Genomic DNA, 27997 nt, shown 5'->3' on the forward strand with positions numbered 1-27997 from the left:
GCACCTCCCTCACCTTTAAGCTTGAAGAAATAACTAAATATAGAATCATAATGAAGGTGTTTCTCTCTCAGGGATCCTGGCACCACTGGTGAAAATACCATCTGTCTCTACTGTCCTCTCTCAACTCTGCACATTCAAATTACAGAAGAGAATCTATTTGCGTTCAAAAATGCATTTGTGTCTTATGGCTGTTGGTAAGACTTAGTCACTGCAAGTGCATACAACTTTCTCTTGACAAAGCGTAGAGTCAAAGTGGCAAAAGGTTAGTCTTGTGAGAGAAACAAAATAACAGGGCATGTACCGACAAGATAAGAGGGCGGGCAGAGAATGCTACCTGCAAAATATCAACGTTCTGATTGGCAGGTGACAACGTCACTCATTTTGAAGTTCTCTTCGCAACCAGGAACGCACTGAGCATAAGTTTTGGTACTCAGCCTAGTGAGCCTTCTACCTGGCCAAGGTCTTGTCCGCGGTCCATAGCCTACAAAAAACAACGCCGGAGACCGGCGAGGTCGTAACTGTTACTGAACTATGATGGCCTCGCAGAAAGGGATGTTTACTGGCGTTTTACTTTGTCTCGGTGAGTTTACTGGTCTTATATCATTTCATAAATGTCTCTATGTTATACAACAAGAGCCACACCCATGTGTTTTTTGGGAGGGAAATGTCTCACCTTTATAGACATCTATATGGTATCGATGTGGCGTCACCTCACGTGTTCAGCTCATCTTGTTTTGTACAAATTGGTAGAATCGGATGCAGTTACATATAGCAGAAAGTAAAAGAATGCAATAGATTTTGTATTTACTGCCTGGCGTCCAGAGAGAAGAAACAGAGAGCAACATCATTTAAAAAACCTTGAGTCTGTTGATGCACCTGTGCGTCAATCTAAGTAACATAATAAAACAATCCCCATTAAAATCCATCCATTTAAACTAGAGACATCACTTTTCTTGCAATGAACGACCACTATGAGAAGGGGAGACTCTCATGAACACGATGGTATTCTCTGGTTTGGACTATTTATTTTACCTTTATTTAACTAGGCAAGTCAGTTAAGAACAAATGATTATTTACAATGATGGCCTACCCTGGCCAAACCCTCCCCTAACCTGGACAACGCTGGACCAATTGTGCTGCCCTATGGGACTCCCCATCACAGCCGGTTGTGATACAGCCCGGGATCGAACCCGGGTCTGTAGTGACGCCTCTAGACCGCCGGACTAGTCTCAAGATAACCCATACAAACCAATGGAGGTAGTTTTGCTCCAACAAATATATTCACAAAAAAAGCTCCAATATTTCCTGAGCTTTCTAATCTCCTAGGTAGAGGACAGACACTTCAAAACCTTATTCCTTGATCATTCATTTTTTGACTGTCTTTTTTGCCATTTATGAATGTTATTCAATGCGTTTCTACGGGCTATAGTAGTAAAGGCCAAATTCAATATTTTAGCAAATATATGTATTTTATTTTAGGGGTCCTAAACTTCTAAATCCAATAGCTAAATGATCCATGGTGTGACAATCTTAAAACAATTCCATATGTTAACTTAGTACCCTAGTAGCTAACCCTAACCCTAGTAGCTAACCCTAACCCTAGTAGCCAACCCTAACCCTAGTAGCTAACCCTAGTAGCTAACCCTAACCCTAGTAGCTAACCCTAGTAGCTAACCCTAACCCTAGTAGCTAACCCTAACCCTAGTAGCTAACCCTAACCCTAGTAGCTAACCCTAACCCTAGTAGCTAACCCTAACCCTAGTAGCTAACCCTAACCCTAGTAGCTAACCCTAGTAGCTAACCCTAACCCTAGTAGCTAACCCTAGTAGCTAACCCTAACCCTAGTAGCTAACCCTAGTAGCTAACCCTAACCCTAGTAGCTAACCCTAACCCTAGTAGCTAACCCTAGTAGCTAACCCTAGTAGCTAACCCTAACCCTAGTAGCTAACCCTAACCCTAGTAGCTAACCCTAACCCTAGTAGCTAACCCTAACCCTAGTAGCTAACCCTAACCCTAGTAGCTAACCCTAACCCTAGTAGCTAACCCTAACCCTAGTAGCGAACCCTAACCCTAGTAGCTAACCCTAGTAGCGAACCCTAACCCTAGTAGCTAACCCTAGTAGCTAACCCTAACCCTAGTAGCTAACCCTAACCCAAGTAGATAACCCTAACCCTTAACCATTTGGTGTTAATGCCTAACCTTAACAATTTGGAGTTAATTCCTGAACTGAACCCTAACCTTAAATTCAGAGTTAATGCCTAAACTTAACTTTAAACACTTAGAAATTTGATGTTTGAGAAACATGGCTGAAGCTCTAATTCTGATGTGAGACTGTGAGAGCTGGTAGTTAGAGAGTGCTGGATGACACAGGCAGGAGAGGTGCCCAACCCTAAACACTTTGCATTCCCACTGGAGGACAACGGGCCTATAAGCGTCCGTACGTATCAATGTGAAAACAAATGCTTTTTATTTTTCAAGTCACATAAATCTTGCTATAATATTTATACATGTACACACAGTGTACGTCTGTGTGGTTAGAATCTCCGCCCTGAGATTGGAAGATTGGGAGTTTGATATCTGGCTGAGTCGTCCTAAAGACTGTAATGGGAGCATTGAGGTGATTGGGGAAACAGTTCTGTCTTGCACAAGCCAAGGTTTTGTGCAAGGCTTCTCACTCCCTTACTGTAAGTGGGTGTAACCCGTCCTTTAGTTTCTAAAGCCCTGTCATAATGGAGGACAACATAATAAGACTCACGGTGCTATGACATTACCTGTGTGGGTTTTTATTGCTGCAGTTGGAGGCTTTCCTCTGTGCTCCAGCACACCCGTATCTAAGATGACTGTTAAGCCTAGATTCCAGAATTCCATTAATCCACATACCCTGGCTGCAATTCCAGTGCAATGTCTCACCTACTTCACTGTTATAGTACACGCTACGCAGTACATAGTACACGCTACGCAGTACACATTAAATCTATCTCATAAACCTTACACCCATGTGTTTTAATACTCTAGCAAAGTTAAATGCGCCCACCAGAAGGCAATGCTATTCGACGTAATTCCTGCCCTAGAGCGGAAATGCTTGTTTAGGTTCCACCTCCGAAGAATGACGCAGGCTATTTATACATATTTGTGAATTGGGGGTTGTAAAGAAGGTTGTGGTGAAACAAATGGGAACTGCGAGCTGTCTGTGTAGTTGTGGGGAAACACATGGAAAGTCCCCACTTCAGATTTCCCACTTCAAGCCAAAATATATCATACTTTGACTAAAACAATGACTTCTTGAATTGTTGTGAAACATCACGGGCATCGTCTTTCAGTTGAAAAAAAGAATTCCGCTCTTGTGGTACTTTAAGGTTTTCTCTCCTTCAAGTTGGTGGCAGCTCATTTGCCATTAGTTTCAGTGTTACAAAGCACTTCATTTTAAGTGTTCACCTCCTACAGCTCTATACGTCAGTGTCTGTAAAACCTGTCTTCCTGTCCCCCTGTTTGTTTCTCTCTGTCCCAGTCGTGTCCATGACTGTAGCTTTACAGGTGTCCATCCCTGAGCAGTCCTATGAGTTCGCCAGGGGAGACAACATCACTATACCATGCACCTTCAAACCCAAGAACCCAATCAACAATCTGGTCATCATATCCTGGTTGGCTGAAGCAGACAAACCCGGAGAGCCAGAGGTAATAAACCAACCAGAAACCCCTCTGATCAGCCCTGACTATTACATTCAGTGGGTTTAAACTATTGATCCCCTTGATAAACAGGAGCAATAATTGGGACATGTTTATACTACAGTTGTGTACAGAAAGTGATTTGATTTAACAAGCCTTTTTTTTCTCAAGAAGTTAGGGCTCAAAATTGACACCCCTAAAGATTGTTATAAATATAGTAGTAAAACGTGTTTTTGGGTTCCATATTCCGTACGGACATAATGACTACATCAAGTTTGTTGGATGCATTTGCAGTTTGTTTTTCAGGTTATTTTGTGCCCAATTAAAATTAATGGTAAATAATGTATTGTGTCATTTTGGAGTCACTTCTATTGTAAATAAGAATAGAAAATATTTCTGAACACTTGTACATTAATGTGGATGCTACCATGGTTACGGATAATACTTGGCCTTTCTAGGGAGTTTTTCCTAGCCACTGTGCTTCTACACCTGCATTGCTTGGTGTTTGGTGTTTTAGGCTGGGTTTCTGTACAGCACTTTGAGATATCAGCTGATGTAAGAAGGGCTATATAAATACATTTGCTTTTGATTTGATTTAACCTCCCCTGTTATTGGTAATGGTGGGAGTTTAGTATGTCTTGAGGGTTTGATCTTTGATCCTCTAACTTTCTCACTCATCAATATTCACGATTCATTAGGAAAAAACCTAGAGATGAACCAGGCTATGAGGGGTGGCCAGTCCTCTTCTGGCTGTGCCGGGTGGAGATTATAACAGAACATGGCCAAGATGTTCAAATGTTCATAAATGACCAGCATGGTCAAATAATAATAATCACAGTAGTTGTCGAGTTGGCTTTTCATAGCCGATCATTGAGAGTATCTCTACTGCTCCTGCTGTCTCTAGAGAGTTGAAAACAGCAGGTCTGGGACAGGTAGCACGTCCGGTGAACGGGTCAGGGTTCCATAGCCGCAGGCAGAACAGTTGAAACTGGAGCAGCAGCATGGCCAGGTGGACTGGGGGCAGCAAGGAGTCATCATGCCAGGTAGTCCTGATGCATGGTCCTAGGGTTCAGATCCTCCGAGAGAGAGAGAAAGAAAGAGAATATTAGAGAGAGCATACTTAAATTCACACAGGACACCGGAGATGACAGGAGAAATACTCCAGATATAACAGACTGACCCTAGCCCCCCGACACACAAACTACTGCAGCATAAATAATGGAGGCTGAGACAAGAGGGGTCAGGAGACACTGTGGCCCCATCCGATGATACCCCCGGACAGGGCCAAACAGGCAGGATATAACCCCACCCACTTTGCCAAAGCACAGCCCACAAAGTATAGTATAGCCCACAATGATCTCCGCCACGGCACAACCCAAGGGGGTTAGCATTGGTGTTTACAGGTGTTGTTGAAATTGTTGTTTCCAGGTGACCATCCTCACCTCCTACTCTACTGGTGAACTGGACATCACTGACCGGTATGAAGGAAGAGTTTCCCTGGAGCAGGACATAGCTAAAGGAGTAGCCAACCTGAAGCTGTCCTCCATCAGTCTCCTGGACAACCGACTATTCGAGTGTCGGGTCTCCATCCCCAAGGATGACAAGGGTCAGCTGGCTGACACCACCCGTCTGGTGGTCCTGGGTAAAAAAACAATGACTCCCATAGAATTAAGTAGAATATTACATAATAAACCGTAGAATTTAGCTTCATTCCGCTTTATTCCATAATAAACCTTAGAAATCCGTAAAGTGTCGATGATTACTGTTTAACTTAACATTGCAAATATTGTGTACACAGTGGCTCCCTCTGTGCCTATCTGTAAGATTGATGGGAGGGCAGAGTACTTCCAGAACATCAGTCTCACCTGTCTGTCTGAAGAGGGCTCTCCTCTCCCTACCTACAAGTGGCAAGGCTACGACGTCAAAAACATGCCCCGAGCACCTGCACCCAAGACAACCGACAGTATGTAGTGTCTGTGTGTGCTTGTTCAGTTTCAGTTGATATGACCTTGACTCTTGACCTAACAGGTTGTCTCCGTCTCTTCCAGAGGATGGTGTCCTGTCTCTCTTCAACCTCACCATGGAATCCTCAGGATACTACATCTGTACCTCCACTAATAAGATCCGCAGTGCCAAATGCAACCTGACGCTGTCCGTCATGCCACGTGAGTGTGCAACACGAGACTGTGTTAGCCTGCTGAGCTACAGCTTAGGCATTATCTCTGGGAGCTAACACAAATGTTGAGATCTGAGGCAACGTAACCATCACATGAGGATGGTCCTGTTACAGGATACATACAGACACATTTTATCAATAGAAATGTCAATTCCTCTCCTCATCCTCCTCTCCTCTCCTCTCTCTCCTGTAGCGTCTATGGCCATGGGTTCAACAGCAGGTATCATTGGCGGCGTTGTGGTTGGTGTTCTGGTGCTGCTCATCATCCTCCTCTACTGCTGCTGCTGCAGAAAGAAGAAGGACAAGGCAGAGGAGTACGCTATGGGGTACGTATGGTCTGACACACACACACACACACACACACCATGAGAGCTGAGATGGTGAGAACAGACAGCGTGCTGAGTCTCCTGTCCACTGATATGTCCTCAGGGTTCCAGAGGGGGAGGAGTTCCACGACGACAAACCTGTGGTGAACGGCGAGGTTCGCCAGACGCGCAGCAAGGAAGACGACGATGACCACCCACCAAAGATCGTGGACCGCCACGACCAGTACAAGGAACGCAGCGAGAAGGACTACGATGACCGCCGCAGCGACTACGATGACCGCCGCGATGGCTATGATGACCGCCGCGATGGCTATGATGACCGCCGCAGCGACTACGGTGACCGCCGCAGCGACTACGGTGACCGCCGCAGCGACTACGATGACCGCAGGGACCAGGACGACCGCTACTCTGACCGCCATGACCGGTACGACCGTGATCGTGTTTACGATGAACGCAGCGACGGCGGACGGTACAGTGATCGTTATGATGACCGTGACAGACCTCCCAGTGTACCCGCCAATAAACCTGCTAAGCCTTCTAAAAATAGAATAGATTAGAACCACTTCATGTTTCCCGCAACTTGTTTTTGGAGTGGTTGAAAATACAACTATTATAAAATAGTAGCTAGGTCAGGCTTCACAAAGTGCCTCGCTACTAGACTGAACCTGGTTACATAAATAACAGGACGACAGATACTCAACTAAGTTAAAGCCTATAGATCAGGGATCATCAAACAGATTCAGCCGCCAGATGGTGTTTTTCCTTTAGCAGAAGTTCAGGGGTTCGGAACATAATTGTATATCATTTGTAGACGGCAAATTGACTACAAGAAGCTGAAACGGATGTAATATTTGACAAATATATAATAATTTAGAACCTTGCTTACATTTGTATACCATCACATAGATATCGCTCTTGTGTGTGGGAATATTTGAACAGATTTCCAAAATGAAAATCACTTGGAGGGGATTTCCTGGTGTTTGTACAGTCTTATGTTCAACAATAGCAATTCTACAAACAAAAAAATATTTTTTTGGTTCAGAAAACTTGGGGGACCAAAGAAAAGGGTCTGTCAGTTGGGGAACCCTGCTAGAGACCATGACGACTAGAGGTGGAGTGGCATTGTGTCACTGTTATCTATGTAAAGGCCTTCTATGTGGAGTACAGCCTATGATTGAAGGAAGGGTGGCCTCAATTCAGTTCAGTAGTCAGGAAGCGAATTGGAATGCTGATTCACGATTTGAAAAGTGCCATCTAGTATTTTCAATGAGGATTTTTTTAACATTTTTATTCTTGAATCTGAATTTAAATTTGCGTTCTGTTATAAGCTGCCATTGCCGGAATAAGACTGTATGAATTCTCAGTGCAGTTTATTGGATAATGCATTTTTCCTCCTGCCTTACTGTCTACTGTTGGTGTGACAGAAGAGCTTTTCATGCCCGTCTTGGCAGTTTGAGAACCACATGCTCTTTGGTGACGGTTTATTTGTTTTTATCAACTGTAGATTGCTAATACCCTCTAATATAAAATGTTGGAGTTACATTTAATATTAATGCTAATCCCCTCTAATAAATGAATAAAGTTGTTAACCTTTTTAATAGTTGTTTTCATTACTTAGAAGTGTTGTGTTTGGTACATGTGTTTAGCGTCATGATGCTTGTTAATCCAGTGTTTCAGCTGTTAGCAGTGTAGCGTGTCTTCATTAACATATTCAAACCATGACTTGTTTTTGGAGTGAGTGACTCAATCAGGCCTTTGGAAAGAGAACCCACTTTAAGAACAGAGAGAAACTAATTTCAGTCTGTGGCATGTGCCTGTCGTTTCACTTCTTCATTATAGCCTGAGGCCAGACAACACTAAACTAGAAGTGGCTTTATTGGGTTCAGACCTATTACATGGGTCTGTCTGAGTGAGGAGTTTTTATCTAAGGAAGATAATCTTGTCTTTAATCTTTGCCAAAAATGTCTAACCTTTGTTTTGTTTTTATGCATTTGAAATGTACAGGGACACAATTTAACTAGTTAAAACATCAAATGTTTTGGTTAATGTGATGGTACAATTAATAACTGTAAATAAAATGTATCATGTTTCTAATCTGTGTAGAAATGTTTTCATTGGGATTAAAGTGAATTCATATTAAAGCCAGATGTATCTATTACAAGGCCACAATGTGTGTGGTTTCAGTGCAGACAAAATTCTCTCCCGCTGTCTCTGTCTGTCTCTGTCTGTCTGGAAAAATGAATGTACAGAACTTGAAGAAACGACAGGGGGCAGTGATGCACCTTGACTAATGTGTCTTCGTTGTGGGACTGTTCACTATTGCCTAGTTTCTCTCTGTCTCACAAATTAGTCTACTGTGGTACCGTTGATTAGCCTACTGTGGTACCGTTGATTAGCCTACTGTGGTGCCGTTGATTAGCCTACTGTGGGGCCGTTGATTAGCCTACTGTGGTACCGTTGATTAGCCTACTGTGGTACCGTTGATTAGCCTACTGTGGTGCCGTTGATTAGCCTACTGTGGTGCCGTTGATTAGCCTACTGTGGTACCGTTGATTAGCCTACTGTGGTACCGTTGATTAGTTTATAAAAGTGGTGGAACGAACTACTCATTGTTGAATTCCCAATGTGTTTATCAGTATGCGTTCAACCATCTAAAAGCACAACAAAATTCCAATGGAAAAACAATGTCTGGTTTTTGGTATAGTTGTCATGTACATGTGTTATCACTGTGCTTTCAACCATTTTAAAAGCACAACAAAGTTCAAATTAAAACAATTTAATTTGTTATCACTGTGCTTCATCTAATAACACAACCGAAAGACCTGGATTACAGTTGAGATTACATCAAAAGCACATAATGCAAGTGATCAGTACTGTTTGAGATTCAGCACAGATTATTATAGCAATTGTGAAGATCTCTCCAAAGATCTCCTGTGTCCTTTGCATGCCATCTTGAACAAGTGTTGGTATTCAGCCTAGTGAGCCTACAACCAGGCTAAGGGCTTGTCCAGTCCTATGAAGAAATACTCAGGTGACTGGATTACATTTAAACACAGTTGATTCAACCAGTTTGTGCCCAGTGGGCTGCCTTTATTCTCCATTCCCTGTTTTTCCCCCATCGTCTAAGAGGCATTGTTAAATGGAAATATAATATTCAATGTGTTTTATTAGAAATCAAATGTTCTGTCCACCGCACTAAGATACTAGGTGCCGTTCTTGAATTTAGGTGTCATTTGGGCATGGCATTTTGGAAAAATGTAGCTGTATTTTTCTAGATGTGTTTTTATTTAAATGTATTTGGGTACATCTATTCTAAATCAGCTAATGGTAGTTTAATGTGTTTTCATATTTTTTTACCAGTATGATGACATTGTTCCACCAGTAGGAGCAGCTACACCAATGATGTAAACAATGAGACATTTTAGGTAAATTAGCATTTTCTGCAATGGAGGCCACAAATGCTGAAATCTATGGTCATCAAGCCTTTAAAAAATGATTTACTGAAGTGATATGATTATTCATTAAGCTCACAATGTTACTTAGCGTCATTGAAATTGACTAACACCAAGTAACACTGGATTCAGTCACAACACAAGATCAATGGAATCCTCAAATCTATGACATAATAAAAGGACGTTTAGCTCATCTTTTCATTAATATAGACCCCTCCCCCGATAACAGCCTCCTCCCCAGATAACAGACTCCTCCCCTGATAATACAGACTCCTCCCCCGATAACAGCCTCCTCCCCAGATAACAGACTCCTCCCCCGATAACAGCCTCCTCCCCAGATAACAGACTCCTCCCTCGATAATATAGACCCCTCCCCCGATAACAGACTCCTCCCCAGATAATATAGACCCCTCCCCCGAAAACAGACTCCTCCCCTGATAATACAGACTCCTCCCCCGATAATATAGACCCCTCCCCCAATAACAGACCCCTCCCCCGATAACAGACTCCTCCCCTGATAATATAGATCCCTCCCCCTTAACAGACTCCTCCCATGATAATATAGACCCCTCCCCCGATAACAGACTCCTCCCCTGATAATATAGACCCCTCCCCCGATAATATAGACCCCTCCCCCGATAACAGACTCCTCCCCCGATAATATAGACCTCTCCCCCGATAACAGACTCCTCCCCTGATAATATAGACCCCTCCCCCGATAATATAGACCCCTTCCCCGATAACAGACTCCTCCCCCGATAACAGACCCCTCCCCCGATAACAGACCCCTCCCCCGATAACAGACTCCTCCCCTGATAACAGTTTGCCACTGGCGCTCAAGGTCCTTGCATATCTTTGTAATCAGTGATTTTCAAGGCGCTAACACCAATGACATATAATTGAGGGACACACATTATACTAGTAATAATGTCATTTGTTTTTATTGATGTAGGCAATATATTACATAATTTTGTTTCAATGTCTAGCATTCAAAATGATAGATAAATATCTCTAAATCGCCAAAACATGGCACTACACCGCTACACATCACCAGTAGGACAAGCCAACCTGCTATCCCCCAGTAGATTCTACAATGCATACAAAAATATGTTTTGTAGTATAAATGACTTATATATGTTTTCTTATTAAATAACTGTAAAAACAAAAGACAAATGTATTACTTCAAAAAGAAAGGAGGACCAAGGCATCTTCATATAATTGATTAAAATGCCTTTATTAGTATGGCATGTTCAATAGAAACAATGTTTTTAAAAAACCGACGCGTTTCGGCTGCATGGCCTTCATCAGGGTGTACAAAGAAATAATACAATGTTCTCTGTTTAACAGCTTTTCCAATTAACCCTAATTAGAAGGGGGAGTGGTTAAAATTGATTGGACACACCTAGTAAGCAATAGTATACACACTTTAAAGTGAAATGCTGTAGCTATGTTATCATAAAAATTTAACTCCAAACTAGAAGTATCAGAACACTTAGAAAGGTAGTTCTAACCTTAAATATGTCTGGGCGAAGTGTCAAGAATAAGAAATCAATACATTCCATAGTACACTAGAAAACAGCAAAACATGAACAACAAGAGTCTAAACATAGCTGAGGGCAATTGAGCAAAATATCCACTAGATGACAGCAAATGTACCCATCACAACCCTACAGGAAGGGTGAGAAATCCATATCTTCATTTAAACCCGGGTATTTAGTGGCCTGTAGTTTGTAAATCCCAAAACTTTCCATTTGGTTTAACTGTTTAAGACGGTCCCCTTTTCTAATAGAGGCCGGGATATGATCAATACCCATAGCTTGTAGGGAGGCAGGGTTGCCATGGTGTAAGGACTTGTAGTGCCTTGCCATGGGGTAGTCTTCATTGCCTACCCGTATGGCGTACTTGTGTTCCGCTAGGCGATCTTGAAGGCGTCTCTTTGTCCGTCCAATGTAGAACACCTTGCACTGTGGACATTCCAATCTATAGATGACATGAGTGGTTTTGCAGTTAATGAAATGCTTGACGTAATACTCCATTTTGGAAGCTGTATCAACAAAATACTTTTTCTGTGCAATATTTCTGCAATGGTTGCACTGGTTACATTTAAAAGAGCCCTTGGGTTTGTGGCCAAGCCAAGTTTTTTGAGAGTCACCCGGAAGATAACTGTGGACTAATTTGTCCTTTAGGGTAGGACATCTCTTAAAGCTTCTGACTGGTGGCTCAGGAAAACTTGGCGTAGTAGCGTATCACTTTGGATGATTCCCCAATTATTTTTAATGATTCTTTTAATGTTCTCTGCTTCAGTGCTGTATTTTGTAACAAAATACACTCTCTCTGATGCATCACGAGGCACTCCCCTTCGCAACAAGTTCTCTCTGTCAAGTAATCCAGCCCTTATACCTGCATCTTTCAGGACCTGAACGCTGTAGCCCCGATTCAAGAAACGATTCTCCAATTCAGCAGATTTGACACTATAGTCTGTTTCCTGATCGCAAATTCTGCGGACTCTTTGGAATTGGCCATATGGAATATTCTCTTTTAGCCTTTTGGGGTGAAAGCTGTCTGCCCTCAGAATGGTATTCCCATCTGTAGGCTTCCTAAAGATTGATGTGTGCAAACAACCTTTGTCATTTTTACAAATGTATTACTTGTCATGTTTTTTTCATTTTAATGTGCTTTTACATGATGCCAAAGTCAAGGATCAGAATTTATCACCGCAATTCAAGAATGACCCAAATAGACACAGTCACCATTGACCACAACATGTAAAGATGCTTGAGTCACTTTTAAATGAACGCCCCCCTTGTCCTCAAAAGGACCAAACCGCGCATGCACCACCCATTTCTCAAACGGTATAGTCCCGTTATACTCGGGAAGAGCCAGGACCTGTACAGTCCCGTTATACTCGGGAAGAGCCAGGACCTGTACAGTCCCGTTATATTCGGTTAGAGCTAGGAGCGTTACAATCCCGTTATACTCGGGTAGAGCGAGGCGCACCGAATAGCGGTTTGAGGAATGAGGCGGAAAAGGCGAGGAGAACATGTACACAGCACTTCTCTAAACTCAAATGCTTTGATATGGAAGATGTGTTTGTTGCTGAGATGGTGGATTCCTGTATTATTCCTGACAGGTAGGTGATGAAGATGTATATAACTTTTACTGACTAACTAGCCAACCTAGCAGTGGAACAGGTTAACAACTTTATTATGTTGAGTTTTCTCCTCACCTCTACTTTTGAGATGTTATTGTTCTCGTCTCGAACCTGCCCTCGTTTTGATTTCGAACAGAAAAAAAAATCGGTTGATGTTTTTTCCATGTTTTTTGCACAGAATTTTTTTTTCTCAGGATTTACAAAGGGAAAACATTTCAGGAAAGAACGATGCATTGTAGCCTTCAAAGAAAAAAACGTAATTTACTTTCAAGTTACAGTCACGTAGGCCTATAGTACAAGACGTGTGTAGCCCGTAAACGATACAAAGTGACGGATTTGGAATGTAGACTATCCTGCCGTTTGATTTCAACATCACGAGGGATAGAAGCATGAGCTTTGTTGTGTGACTTGGTGCAGCGCAATGAAGGTAGCACAGGTCTGGCGGCTGTAGACAGTCTTCTGTTTGTTCCATGGTACTCAGCCACGTGTGAATAATGTGAAGGGCTGACTTCAATCAGTGTACAATAGTGTACATTGGAGTTGTAATATCCATTAATAAATTAATACAATAATTACAGTAAAGTATGAAAAATGGTGTATTACAGATAGGGAATATTGTTTTGAAATGATAAACCTATAGAGTTCAAGTTGTCTAATGTAGGCTACAGTACTCCTTTTGGATTATGTAGTTATATAGAGAAGTGTAGATTTGTAGATTTCTCCAGCTCTGTGTTTAAAATGTCCTCTTAGGTAGCAGGAGCTGTTTGAAGGACACCATATGTCCTTAGTCTAGCAGCAGGTGTTTGAGGGACACCACAGGTCCTTAGTCTAGCAGCAGCTGTTTGAGGGACACTATAGGTCCTTAGTCTAGCAGCAGGTGTTTGTGAGGGACACCATAGGTCCTTAGTCTAGCAGCAGGTGTTTGAGGGACACCATAGGTCCTTAGTCTAGCAGCAGGTGTTTGAGGGACACCATAGGTCCTTAGACTAGCAGTAGGTGTTTGAGGGACACCACAGGTCCTTAGACTAGCAACAGGTGTTTGTGAGGGACACCACAGGTCCTTAGACTAGCAGCAGGTGTTTGTAAGGGACACCACAGGTCCTTAGACTAGCAGTAGGTGTTTGAGGGACACCACAGGTCCTAAGACTAGCAGCAGGTGTTTGAGGGACACCACAGGTCCTTAGACTAGCAGCAGGTGTTTGTGAGGGACACCATAGGTCCTTAGACTAGCAGCAGGTGTTTGTGAGGGACACCATAGGTCCTTAGACTAGCAACAGGTGTTTGTGAGGGACACCACAGGTCCTTAGACTAGCAGCAGGTGTTTGTAAGGGACACCACAGGTCCTTAGACTAGCAGTAGGTGTTTGAGGGACACCACAGGTCCTAAGACTAGCAGCAGGTGTTTGAGGGACACCACAGGTCCTTAGACTAGCAGCAGGTGTTTGTGAGGGACACCATAGGTCCTTAGACTAGCAGCAGGTGTTTGTGAGGGACACCATAGGTCCTTAGACTAGCAGCAGGTGTTTGTGAGGGACACCATAGGTCCTTAGACTAGCAGTAGGTGTTTGAGGGACACCACAGGTCCTTAGACTAGCAGCAGGTGTTTGTGAGGGACACCATAGGTCCTTAGACTAGCAGTCGGTGTTTGAGGGACACAGGTCCTTAGACTAGCAGTAGGTGTTTGAGGGACACCACAGGTCCTTAGACTGGCAGCAGGTGTTTGAGGGACACCATAGGTCCTTAGACTAGCAGTCGGTGTTTGAGGGACACAGGTCCTTAGACTAGCAGTAGGTGTTTGAGGGACACCACAGGTCCTTAGACTGGCAGCAGGTGTTTGAGGGACACCATAGGTCCTTAGACTAGCAGTCGGTGTTTGAGGGACACCACAGGTCCTTAGACTGGCAGCAGGTGTTTGAGGGACACCATAGGTCCTTAGACTGGCAATGGGTGTTTGAGGGACACCACAGGTCCTTAGACTGGCAGCGGGTGTTTGAGGGACACCACAGGTCCTTAGACTGGTAGCAGGTGTTTGAGGGACACCACAGGTCCTTAGACTGGCAGCAGGTGTTTGAGGGACACCACAGGTCCTTAGACTAGCAGCGGTGTTTGAGGGACACCACAGGTCCTTAGACTGGCAGCAGGTGTTTGAGGGACACCACAGGTCCTTAGACTGGCAGCAGGTGTTTGAGGGACACCACAGGTCCTTAGACTGGCAGCGGGTGTTTGAGGGACACCACAGGTCCTAAGACTAGCAGTAGGTGTTTGAGGGACACCACAGGTCCTTAGACTAGCAGCAGGTGTTTGTGAGGGACACCATAGGTCCTTAGACTAGCAGCAGGTGTTTGTGAGGGACACCATAGGTCCTTAGACTAGCAACAGGTGTTTGTGAGGGACACCACAGGTCCTTAGACTAGCAGCAGGTGTTTGTAAGGGACACCACAGGTCCTTAGACTAGCAGTAGGTGTTTGAGGGACACCACAGGTCCTAAGACTAGCAGCAGGTGTTTGAGGGACACCACAGGTCCTTAGACTAGCAGCAGGTGTTTGTGAGGGACACCATAGGTCCTTAGACTAGCAGCAGGTGTTTGTGAGGGACACCATAGGTCCTTAGACTAGCAGCAGGTGTTTGTGAGGGACACCATAGGTCCTTAGACTAGCAGTAGGTGTTTGAGGGACACCACAGGTCCTTAGACTAGCAGCAGGTGTTTGTGAGGGACACCATAGGTCCTTAGACTAGCAGTCGGTGTTTGAGGGACACAGGTCCTTAGACTAGCAGTAGGTGTTTGAGGGACACCACAGGTCCTTAGACTGGCAGCAGGTGTTTGAGGGACACCATAGGTCCTTAGACTAGCAGTCGGTGTTTGAGGGACACAGGTCCTTAGACTAGCAGTAGGTGTTTGAGGGACACCACAGGTCCTTAGACTGGCAGCAGGTGTTTGAGGGACACCATAGGTCCTTAGACTAGCAGTCGGTGTTTGAGGGACACCACAGGTCCTTAGACTGGCAGCAGGTGTTTGAGGGACACCATAGGTCCTTAGACTGGCAATGGGTGTTTGAGGGAAACCACAGGTCCTTAGACTGGCAGCGGGTGTTTGAGGGACACCACAGGTCCTTAGACTGGTAGCAGGTGTTTGAGGGACACCACAGGTCCTTAGACTGGCAGCAGGTGTTTGAGGGACACCACAGGTCCTTAGACTAGCAGCGGTGTTTGAGGGACACCACAGGTCCTTAGACTGGCAGCAGGTGTTTGAGGGACACCACAGGTCCTTAGACTGGCAGCAGGTGTTTGAGGGACACCACAGGTCCTTAGACTGGCAGCGGGTGTTTGAGGGACACCACAGGTCCTTAGACTGGCAGCGGGTGTTTGAGGGACACCACAGGTTCTTAGACTGGCAGCGGGTGTTTGAGGGACACCACAGGTCCTTAGACTGGTAGCAGGTGTTTGAGGGACACCACAGGTCCTTAGACTGGCAGCAGGTGTTTGAGGGACACCACAGGGAAAAGGGCCTTCTTTTCTAACGCTCTATGTGCAACTTTCAAACTATAAACAGCGTAAGGAACAGGTCAGAAGTGGACTTCTGCTCCCTGCCTCTCCTCTCCCCCCTTTCCCTCCTCATCCTTTCGTTCCCTGCTCTCCTGAAGTGCTGTGGCCTGTGGTGTGAGGAATGTAGCCTACTATACACCAACCGATTTCCCCTGTGCCTCTCTCTCTCTCTCTCTCTCTCTCTCTCTCTCTCTCTCTCTGTGTCTCTCTGTGTCTCTCTCTCTCTCTCTCTCTCTCTCTCTCTCTCTCTCTCTCTGTGTCTCTCTGTGTCTCTCTCTCTGTCTCTCTCTCTCTCTCTCTCTTTCTCCTCTCTGTCTCTCTCTCTCTGTCTCTCTCTCTGTTGTCTCTCTCTCTCTCTCTGTGTCTCTCTCTCTCTCTCTTTCTCTCTCTCTCTCTCTCTCTCTCTCTCTCTCTCTCTCTCTGTGTCTCTCTCTCTCTCTCTCTCTCTCTCTCTCTCTCTCTCTCTCTCTCTCTTCTCTTTACACTGTTTCCCTCTCTACCATCTCTCTCTCTGTCGTTTAATCTCTCTCTCGCTCTGTGTCTGAAACAGCTAGGCTCAGCTCCTCTCCCCTCTAAACCCTCCTGTAGACCCCTCCTGTAGACTCTGTAGACCCCTCCTGTAGACTCCGTAGGGCTCTTCTGTAGACTCCGTAGGGCTCTTCTGTAGACTCCGTAGGGCTCTTCTGTAGACTCCGTAGGGCTCTTCTGTAGAGGAACTCATCAAATAAACCAGCCCTGTCCCTGCTCCTCTGCTGAGGTGGTTTCCCTGGAAACGAATAAAGCCTGTGTTCCTAGTAGCTCTCAATCCTCTGAAAGACCCTGCTGACTTTCCTGTTGTTTCCCTTTCTGCTGCTGGGAATGTTCTAGTAATGTTATGGAAGCTGGTACTGTTTTAATGCTGGCTCCTCCAGAAGTTCCCTGTTTCACACACACACACACACACACACACACACACACACACACACACACACACACACACACACACACACACACACACACACACACACACACACACACACACACACACACACACACACCACACACACACAGGACATGATTAAATGAAGCTACCCATCCCCCATCTCTCCCTCTCTGCTCACTGTTCCATTTCAGACCACATTGTTCACTGACCTCACCTCCCACTGCCTATTCAGAGAAACACCACACACACACACACACACACACACACACACACACACACACACACACACACACACACACACACACACACACACACACACACACACACACACACATACTTAGCAGACACAGATGTTTTTAGGCGTGTGTGTTTTCAGTTCATCACCTGCTGATTGACTGGACTGTCCAGCTGTGTTGTCAAGCTCCTGCTCATGAGATCTGTCGGGCTCAGAGCTTATTAACCATCTGGGTTTCAACCTGTCTACTCACCACAACACTGTTTGTTCCCTGAGCTTGATCCTAGGCATGAACTCTGAGAGCTAACGCTCGTCTTCAGGTTCCTCATCATCAACCACTGAACCACCTCTGCTACATTCTGTTCAGAATCATATCAACTGAACTCAGTGAGTCAGATACAGACAGAGTGAATCAGGTTCCTCATCATCAACCACTGAACCACCTCTGCTACGTTCTGTTCAGAATCATATCAACTGAACTCAGTGAGTCAGATACAGACAGAGTGAATCAGGTTCCTCATCATGACCCACTGAACCACCTCTGCTACATTCTGTTCAGAATCATATCAACTGAACTCAGTGAGTCAGATACAGACAGAGTGAATCAGGTTCCTCATCATCAACCACTGAACCACCTCTGCTACATTCTGTTCAGAATCATATCAACTGAACTCAGTGAGTCAGATACAGACAGAGTGAATCAGGTTCCTCATCATGAACCACTGAACCACCTCTGCTACGTTCTGTTCAGAATCATATCAACTGAACTCAGTGAGTCAGATACAGACAGAGTGAATCAGCTGTTTTTATGTTTTTAGGCTTTGAGACTGTGGTTATAGTGACCACTTGTGTTAAGTGTGGGGGGATTTACTCAATCACCACACTGGTAAACCTGGGTAACTGGTATTTAAAATGAAATATTACCACACCAGCAACATATCATTCTGTTCATTTTGTTGAGTCAGATTGCCTATTAAAATTACAGTCTCCTCCACTGCAGAAATTCTGTTTGTTCGTCCCAAATGGCACCCTATTCCCTACATAGTGCACTACTTTTGAGACCTATGGACCCTGGTCAAAAGTAGGGCACTAAATAGGGTGCCATTTGGGACACATACCGTGTTCAATTGTACAGACAGGAATTGAACTGGAACAGATCCTGAGAAACTCTGATTTGTCTTTCTGAGGTTGAGGAAAACCTTTTAGTAGCCTCTGCCCCAGCCTGGGGCTGACACTAACCGTATAGACACCTGTTAAGGATGAAACCACCTCTTCTCCTCTTTCCCAAACAAGGAGACAAGTACATTTCAGCGGTCCCGTCAAGTCCCTTATCCAAGCAGACATAGTTAACACAGTCTAGGTCTAGGAGAAATGGAGGCTCTTCTTCTAACTAACCCAGTTCCAGCCTCAGAACCGCATGTCACAGGTGGGAAACCTCCTGAGGGTGACACTGGTTATGGCGCGTACAGTGTACATACGCAGGGCTACCTCATCATGAGAGCATCAGTCCAACTCACCTCCACTACACTCAGTCAGACTAGCCTGCTCGTGCTCTATTTCACCTGGATTGTAACAGGCTGTATTTAACTGGGTTTTAGGAGCTTTGTGAGGCTGGAGGTGAACATTCACTAGATTATGTAATTACCGGTTGGTCTGAAGTGCTGGTCCCGTGGTGAATGTAGGAGGGAGGACAGGCAACGCTGCAGATCTGGGGATTTCTCTCTATATGTCTGTTCACAGTGACACTGCCAGCTAGCCAGGTCCCAGATCTGTTTGTGCTGTCATGTCATCTCCTTGACATGGCAATTAGTGACCGTCTGTCTGTCTGTCTGTCTGTCTGTCTGTCTGTCTGTCTGTCTGTCTGTCTGTCTGTCTGTCTGTCTCTCTTTCTCTCTTTCTCTCTCTCTCTCTGTCTCTGTCTCTGTCTCTCTCTCTCTCTCTCTCTCTCTCTCTCTCTGTCTCTGTCTCTGTCTCTGTCTCTCTCTCTCTCTCTCTCTGTCTCTCTCCCCCAGATCTCCCATCAAGCTCAGCCATCCAGGTCTCCGCTCGTGAAGACAGGAAGTATGCCATGCTGTTCCAGTCGGTGGTTCTGCCGTGTCAATACTCCAGCATGTCCACCCAGACGCCTGTGGTCCAATGGTGGTACAAGTCTTACTGCCGCGACCGCACCCGCGACGCCTTCAGCTTCCCAGAGAGCCTGGGGGTAAGGGGGTCCGAGCTGGGCTCCTCGTCCCATCTAGACTGCTCCGATTCTAGCCGCACCGTCCGCGTGGTGGCCTCCGTCACCGGATCCTCCATTACCCTGGCCGAGCACTACAAGGGCAGAGATATTACTATCATCAACAGTAAGACATGGCACTCAATACTACTGTTGTTGATGATGGTATTACATCAGGAGGACTAGATGTCCAGGGAGGCTGGTCAGGTCCTCTAGATAAAAGACATGTCACTAGTGTTGGTGATGATGGTATTACATCAGGGGGACTAGATGTCCAGGGAGGCTGGTCAGGTCCTCTAGATAAAAGACATGTCACTAGTGTTGGTGATGATGGTATTACATCAGGGGGACTAGATGTCCAGGGAGGCTGGTCAGGTCCAGCAGATCAAAATAAAGACCATATAGATGAAGATCACAGGTGGTTGAGGTCACAGGCAGGTCACAAGGCTGCCTCTCTTCTCAGTTCTATAACACACACATTGACATGCACCCACCCACATGTGTGCTGTGAGGTCCTCTGAAGAGACACTGAGAGGTTGTTGTGGAGGACAGGCAGGGTGATGAAGAGGAAGAGACGTGATAGTCTGGCGTCCCATTGTGCGTGGGGGACGCACAGTCCGAACACGCTCCTCCCCACAATCCCCAGCCAACGCGGCTCAACGTTCTCGTCTTCTATGCGTTTTAATGTGTTGATAGTTGGAGAAATTGCTTGAGCCACGCTAAGAATTCAAAGTATGAAAGTCAGTGGTCCAACATTGTAGAACACTGCTGTGTGTACACATACACATTTTGGACTCTGATAGCCGCTTTAGACTCAGAGGCATCGGTGAGCAGACAGGGAAAGAGAGCGAGAGAGAAAGAGTAAGAGGGAGATGGAGAGGAGAGAGAGAGGGAAAGATGGAGACAGAGAGAGAGAGGGCTGAGAGGGAGACAGAGAGAGAGATAGCTGCAGAGAGAGAGAGGGAAAGAGGGAGAGAGAGGGGGGCAGAGAGGAAGACAGAGAGAGAGAGGGCTGAGAGGGAGACAGAGAGAGAGATAGCTGCAGAGAGAGAGAGGGAAAGATGGAGACAGAGAGAGAGAGGGCTGAGAGGGAGACAGAGAGAGAGATAGCTGCAGAGAGAGAGAGGGAAAGATGGAGACAGAGAGAGAGAGGGCTGAGAGGGAGACAGAGAGAGAGATAGCTGCAGAGAGAGAGAGGGAAAGAGGGAGAGAGAGAGGGGCAGAGAGGAAGACAGAGAGAGAGAGAGAGAGAGAGAGAGAGAGAGAGAGAGAGGGGCGGAGAGGGAGACAGAGAGAGAGAGCTGCAGAGAGAGAGAGGGGCGGAGAGGGAGACAGAGAGAGAGAGCTGCAGAGAGAGAGAGAGGGGCTGAGAGGGAGACAGAGAGAGAGAGAGAGAGAGAGAGAGGCGGAGAGGGAGACAGGGAGACAGACAGAGAGAGAGAGAGAGGGGCGGAGAGGGAGACAGGGAGACAGAGAGAGAGGGAGACAGAGAGAGAGAGAGGGGGGCAAAGAGGAAAAGGAATGGACCTGCAAGTGGACCCCAGATTTATTGAGCTGTAAATCAGGGATAAGAATCAACCCTCTCTTCTCCTGTGACCAGATGGACAAAAGAGATTTTTTTTCCCACATTGCTGTGCTTTAATGTTGTCCTCTCCCTCGCCCCTTGTTCTCTCTCTCTCTCCATCTCTCTCTCTCTCTCTCTCCATCTTTCCCTCTCTTTCCCTCTCTCTCTGATGTGAGGCTCTTTAAAGGAGCTCTCTCTCTGTTCTTCTTTCTCTCCCTCTGTCTCTGATATGGGGCTCTTCAAAAGGAGCTCTCTCTCTCTGTCTGTTCACTGTGAAGTCAGCCTTAATGGTTTGGCTCCTCTGGTGAACCCTGGTGGGCACAAACATGTTCCAAGAATCTGTGGAGTAAGGATGGAGGAGGGCATGGGGGGATGGAGGGAGAGAGAGAGAGAGTAAGGTGGAGGGTTGATAAATAAAGTATCAGACATGGCAAGTACACACATCAATATACACTATACACATCAATATACACTACGCACATCAATATACACTACGCACATCAATATACACTATACACATCAATATACACTACGCACATCAATATACACTATGCACATCAATATACACTACACACATCAATATACACTATGCACATCAATATACACTACACACATCAATATACACTATACACATCAATATACACTACGCACATCAATATACACTACGCACATCAATATACACTATACACATCAATATACACTACGCACATCAATATACACTATGCACATCAATATACACTACACACATCAATATACACTATACACATCAATATACACTACACACATCAATATACACTATACACATCAATATACACTACACACATCAATATGCACATCAATATACACTATGCACATCAATATACACATCAATATACACTATGCACATCAATATACACTATACACATCAATTTACACTACACACATCAATATACACATCGATATACGCATCAATATACACTATACACATCAATATGCACATCAATATACACTACACACATCAATATACACTACACACATCAATATACACTTCACACATCAATATGCACATCAATATACACTATACACATCAATTTACACTACACACATCAATATACACATCGATATACGCATCAATATACACTATACACATCAATATACACATCAATATACACTGTACACATCAATATACACATCAATATACACTACACACATCAATATACACATCAATATACACTATACACATCAATATACACATCAATATACACATCGATATACACATCAATATACACATCAATATACACTATACACATCAATATACACGACACACATCAATATACACTATACACATCAATATACACTATGCACATCAATATACACTATGCACATCAATATACACTACACACATCAATATACACTATACACATCAATATACACTATGCACATCAATATACACTATACACATCAATATACACTATACACATCAATATACACGACACACATCAATATACACATCAATATACACTATGCACATCAATATACACATCGATATACACTATACACATCAATATACACGACACACATCAATATACACATCAATATACACTACACACATCAATATACACTATACACATCAATATACACTATGCACATCAATATACACATCAATATACACATCAATATACACTACACACATCAATATACACTATACACATCTATAATTTAGCCCAAACTACTACCTCTTCCCCTACTGTATTTATTTATTTTATTTATTTTGCTCCTTTGCACCATATTATTTATATTTGAACTACAAATCTACCATTCCAGTGTTTTTCTTGCTATACTTTATTTACTTTGCCACCATGGCATTTTTTTGCCTTTACCTCCCTTATCTCACATCATTTGCTCACATTGTATATAGTCATATTTTTTTCTACTGTATTATTGACTGTATGTTGTTTACTCCATGTGTAACTCTGTGTTGTTGTATGTTGTCGAACTGCTTTGCTTTATATTGGCCAGGTCGCAATTGTAAATGAGAACTTGTTCTCAACTTGCCTACCTGGTTAAATAAAGGTGAAATAAATAAATAAATAAAAATATACACTATGCACATCAATATACACTACACACATCAATATACACTATACACATCAATATACACTATGCACATCAATTTACACTATACACATCAATATACACATCAATATACACATCAATACACACATCAATATACACATCAATATACACAACACACATCAATATACACATCAATATACACTACACACATCAATATACACTATACACATCAATATACACTACACACATCAATATACACTATACACATCAATATACACTATGCACATCAATATACACTATACACATCAATATACACTATGCACATCAATATACACTATACACATCAATATACACTATACACATCAATATACACATCAATATACACAACACATATCGATATGCACTATACACATCAATACACACTATACACATCAATATACACTATGCACATCAATATACACATCAATATACACATCGATATACACATCAATATACACATCAATATACACTATGCACATCAATATACACATCGATATACACTATACACATCAATATACACATCAATATACACGACACACATCAATATACACTATACACATCAATATACACTATGCACATCAATATACACATCAATATACACTACACACATCAATATACACTATGCACATCAATATACACTATACACATCAATATATACTATACACATCAATATACACATCAATATACACTACACATATCAATATGCACTATACACATCAATACACACTATACACATAAATATACACTATACACGTCAATATACACATCAATATACACTATACACATCAATATACACTATACACATCAATATACACTATACACATCAATACACACATCAATATACACTACACATATCAATATGCACTATACACATCAATACACACTATACACATCAATATACACTATGCACATCAATATACACATCAATATACACATCGATATACACATCAATATACACATCGATATACACTATACACATCAATATACACATCAATATACACGACACACATCAATAAACACATCAATATACACTACACACATCAATATACACTATGCACATCAATATACACTATACACATCAATATACACTATACACATCAATATACACATCAATATACACTACAATATCAATATGCACTATACACATCAATACACACTATACACATAAATATACACTATACACGTCAATATACACATCAATATACACTATACACATCAATATACATTATACACATCAATATACACTACACACATCACTATACACATCAATATACACATCAATATACACTATACACATCAATATACACATCAATATACACTACATACATCAATATACACTATACACATCAATATACACTATACACATAAATATACACTATACACGTCAATATACACTATACACATCAATATGCACTATACACATCATGTTCACATCAATACACAAAAAGTTAAACACATTCATCATAGAAAACAAACACATTCTTCAGTAAAAAGGTATTTAATCAGCCTTTTGAAGTGTCCTTGAGGAACCATTTCATCCACGTTTAGAGAGCCTTGGAGATTATTCCGGAAGTAAGGTGCAAAACAACTAAAAGCAGATTTGCTAAGTGACCTCCAGAGTGATCCTCCCTGAGATCCTGTTTGGTATTTCATACGTCTTTAAGTTAAGGAGGTAAGGTACAGAGGTTTATGCAGAAGGGACTTATAAACATAAAGAGTGCAGTGCGTCGATCTACGAGACTTCAAAGAGGCCCAAACTTCTTTCTGATACAGAATGCAGTGACATGTACTGAACCTATTGTCCATAATAAAGCACAGTGCAATATTATAAACTGCACCAAATGGGTTCAATACAGTGGCATGTTAATAGATATCCCAAAAACTATTTTCTGGTTGTCCATAGGATTTGAGACTTGCAGTCTCCTAACCCACAGCCCCACCTCCAGCCCTATCCCCAACAGGAAAGGCTGTTCATTATGCTTGTCTCTTCCTGTCCCTTAAATAGGCCTGTTTACATGTCCGCCTCACAATGGACTGACTGGTCTGCTGAGTCTCCCTCCACAGAGTCCACCCAACCTCTCGCCTCCTTTACTCTTTACTGTTTATGACTCAACACAACTCCTCCGTGGACTGTGACAGACACAATGTTCTCTCCTCGTCCCCCTAACTGGCCAAAACAAACCTGTTTCTCTGTTCCTCCTTGTCCTTGACGATCTTGATATTTATATTCTCAGTTGAAACCTGAGGTGATGTATTTGAGACTTCACATGGGAAGTTAAGGAATGTTGTAAGGTAGTTTTACAGAGTGCTGTTTGACACGGTGATGTTTAACAGAGTGTAATGGTTGTCGTCGGGAATGGAGGACTAAAACGCAGCAGGAATGTGGATGCTCATCTTGTATTTATTTTAAAATAAAGAGAACACCAAAATAACAAAAGCGAAGAACTCACAAACAACAAAACAGTCTTGTCAAGCTCACACAGGCAAAACAAGAAACAATCTCCCACAAACACTTAACCAAACACATACCCATATATAGGACTCTCAATCAGAGGCAACTAGAAAACACCTGCCTCTAATTGAGAGTCCAACCCCAATAAACTAGACATAGAAATACAAAAGACTAGAGACCACATAGAAAATACAAACCTAGAACATAACCCCAAAAACCCGGAAATAATAAATCAAACACCCTACTACATAAAACACCACCCCAAACCACAAACAAAATACCCTCTGCCACGTCCTGACCAAACTACAATAACAAATAACCCTTATACTGGCCAGGACGTGACACAGAGTGATGTTTGACAGAGTGATTAACAGAGTGATGTTTGACACAGTGATGTTTGACAGAGTGATGTTTGACAGAGTGATGTTTAACAGAGTGATGTTTGACAGAGTTATTAACAGAGTGATGTTTGACAGAGTGATGTTTGACAGAGTGATGTTTAACAGAGTGATGTTTAACAGAGTGATGTTTGACAGAGTGATGTTTAACAGAGTGATGTTTGACAGAGTGATGTTTGACAGAGTGATGTTTGACAGAGTGATGTTTAACAGAGTGATGTTTGACAATGTGATGTTTGACAGAGTGATGTTTGACAGAGTGATGGTTGACAGAGTGATGTTTGACAGAGTGATGTTTGACAGAGTGATTAACAGAGTGATGTTTGACAGAGTGATGTTTGACAGAGTGATGTTTGACAGAGTGATGTTTAACAGAGTGATGTTTGACAGAGTGATGTTTGACAGAGTGATTAACAGAGTGATGTTTGACAGAGTGATGTTTGACAGAGTGATGTTTGACAGAGTGATGTTTAACAGAGTGATGTTTGACAGAGTGATGTTTGACAGAGTGATTAACAGAGTGCTGTTTGACAGAGTGATGTTTAACAGAGTGATGTTTGACAGAGTGATGTTTGACAGAGTGATGTTTAACAGAGTGATGTTTGACAGAGTGATGTTTGACAGAGTGATGTTTAACAGAGTGATGTTTGACAGAGTGATTAACAGAGTGATGTTTGACAGAGTGATGTTTGACAGAGTGATGTTTGACAGAGTGATTAACAGAGTGATGTTTGACAGAGTGATGTTTAACAGAGTGATGTTTAACAGAGTGATGTTTGACAGAGTGATGTTTAACAGAGTGATGTTTGACAGAGTGATGTTTGACAGAGTGATGTTTGACAGAGTGATGTTGACAGAGTGATATGTTAGATGTGATACTTATTTTCTTTTAATATCTTCTGTTTTCCTCCCCCTCCCTCTCTCCAGAGGCTGACCTGCGTATCGGGGAGCTCCAGTGGGGAGACAGTGGGGTGTACCTCTGTAAGGTGGTCATCTCTGACGACCTCGAGGGCAGGAATGAGGCCCCTGTGGAGCTTCTGGTGTTGGGTGAGTCCTCAACTACCCTTCTCAGCCCTCCCCTCTCCTCCCTCCAACCCTCCATTCCTCCATCCCCCCTCCTCACCCCTACCCTCCATTCCTCCATCCCCCCTCCTCACCCCTACCCTCCATTCCTCCATCCCCCCTCCTCACCCCTACCCTCCATTCCTCCATCCCCCCTCCTCACCCCTACCCTCCATTTCTCCATCCCCCTCCTCACCCTACCCTCCATTCCTCCATCCCCCTCCTCACCCCTACCCTCATCCCTCCTCACCCCCCTCCTCCCTACCTCTCCCCCCTGCCCCACTCCTCAGGAAGACAACCACCATTACACAGGAAGTGAAGCCAACCCAGACAGGAAGGGAAAACACTTCATGCAATACTTCCCATTTATGACATTAAGGATATGCAAATACAAGTCCATTTAAATATGATTTCTCTAATTTACTCTCAGGCGACATGATTCAAGTTGACATGCAAGTTGATCCATTTCCATGGAGTACCCCCTCATATAGACGTTATATAAACCCCCTCATATAGACGTTATATAAACCCCCTCATATAGACGTTAAATAAACCACCTCATATAGACGTTATATAAACCCCCTCATATAGACGTTATATAAACCCCCTCATATAGACGTTATATAAACCCCCTCATATAGACGTTATATAAACCCCCTCATAGAGACGTTATATAAACCCCCTCATATAGACGTTATATAAACCCCCTCATATAGACGTTATATAAACCCCCTCATAT

The 27997-nt window shown here is 43.4% G+C and overlaps 2 protein-coding genes across 8 annotated transcripts in view; both read left to right on the top strand.

Annotated features, from left to right (window-relative positions):
* The first annotated feature begins 358 nt into the window (after nucleotides 1-358).
* Nucleotides 359-8309, top strand: LOC115188783 (cell surface A33 antigen-like). The gene is made up of 7 exons (XM_029747634.1): nucleotides 359-580; nucleotides 3509-3675; nucleotides 5095-5308; nucleotides 5465-5629; nucleotides 5715-5831; nucleotides 6036-6168; nucleotides 6272-8309. The coding sequence occupies exons 1-7, from the start codon at nucleotides 532-534 to the stop codon at nucleotides 6723-6725; spliced, it is 1299 nt and encodes a 432-aa protein (XP_029603494.1). The 5' UTR covers nucleotides 359-531; the 3' UTR covers nucleotides 6726-8309.
* Nucleotides 8310-12362: 4053 nt separating this feature from the next.
* Nucleotides 12363-27997, top strand: part of LOC115188693 (immunoglobulin-like domain-containing receptor 2) — a 39069-nt gene continuing 23434 nt past the window's right edge. For 3 of the 7 annotated variants that reach the window (XM_029747415.1, XM_029747417.1, XM_029747414.1), the window contains exons 1-3: nucleotides 12365-12750; nucleotides 19483-19815; nucleotides 27124-27243. In XM_029747415.1, the coding sequence (XP_029603275.1) occupies nucleotides 12636-12750; nucleotides 19483-19815; nucleotides 27124-27243 (568 nt within the window). In that variant the 5' untranslated portion in view covers nucleotides 12365-12635. Of the gene's footprint in view, nucleotides 12751-19482; nucleotides 19816-27123; nucleotides 27244-27997 lie in introns of all 7 variants that reach the window. The other 4 variants (XM_029747413.1, XM_029747419.1, XM_029747416.1 and 1 more) reach the window with 4 other exon arrangements.

The sequence above is a fragment of the Salmo trutta genome, unplaced genomic scaffold, assembly GCF_901001165.1.
Source record: "Salmo trutta unplaced genomic scaffold, fSalTru1.1, whole genome shotgun sequence".
In the NCBI taxonomy this organism is placed as follows: Eukaryota; Metazoa; Chordata; class Actinopteri; order Salmoniformes; family Salmonidae; genus Salmo; species Salmo trutta.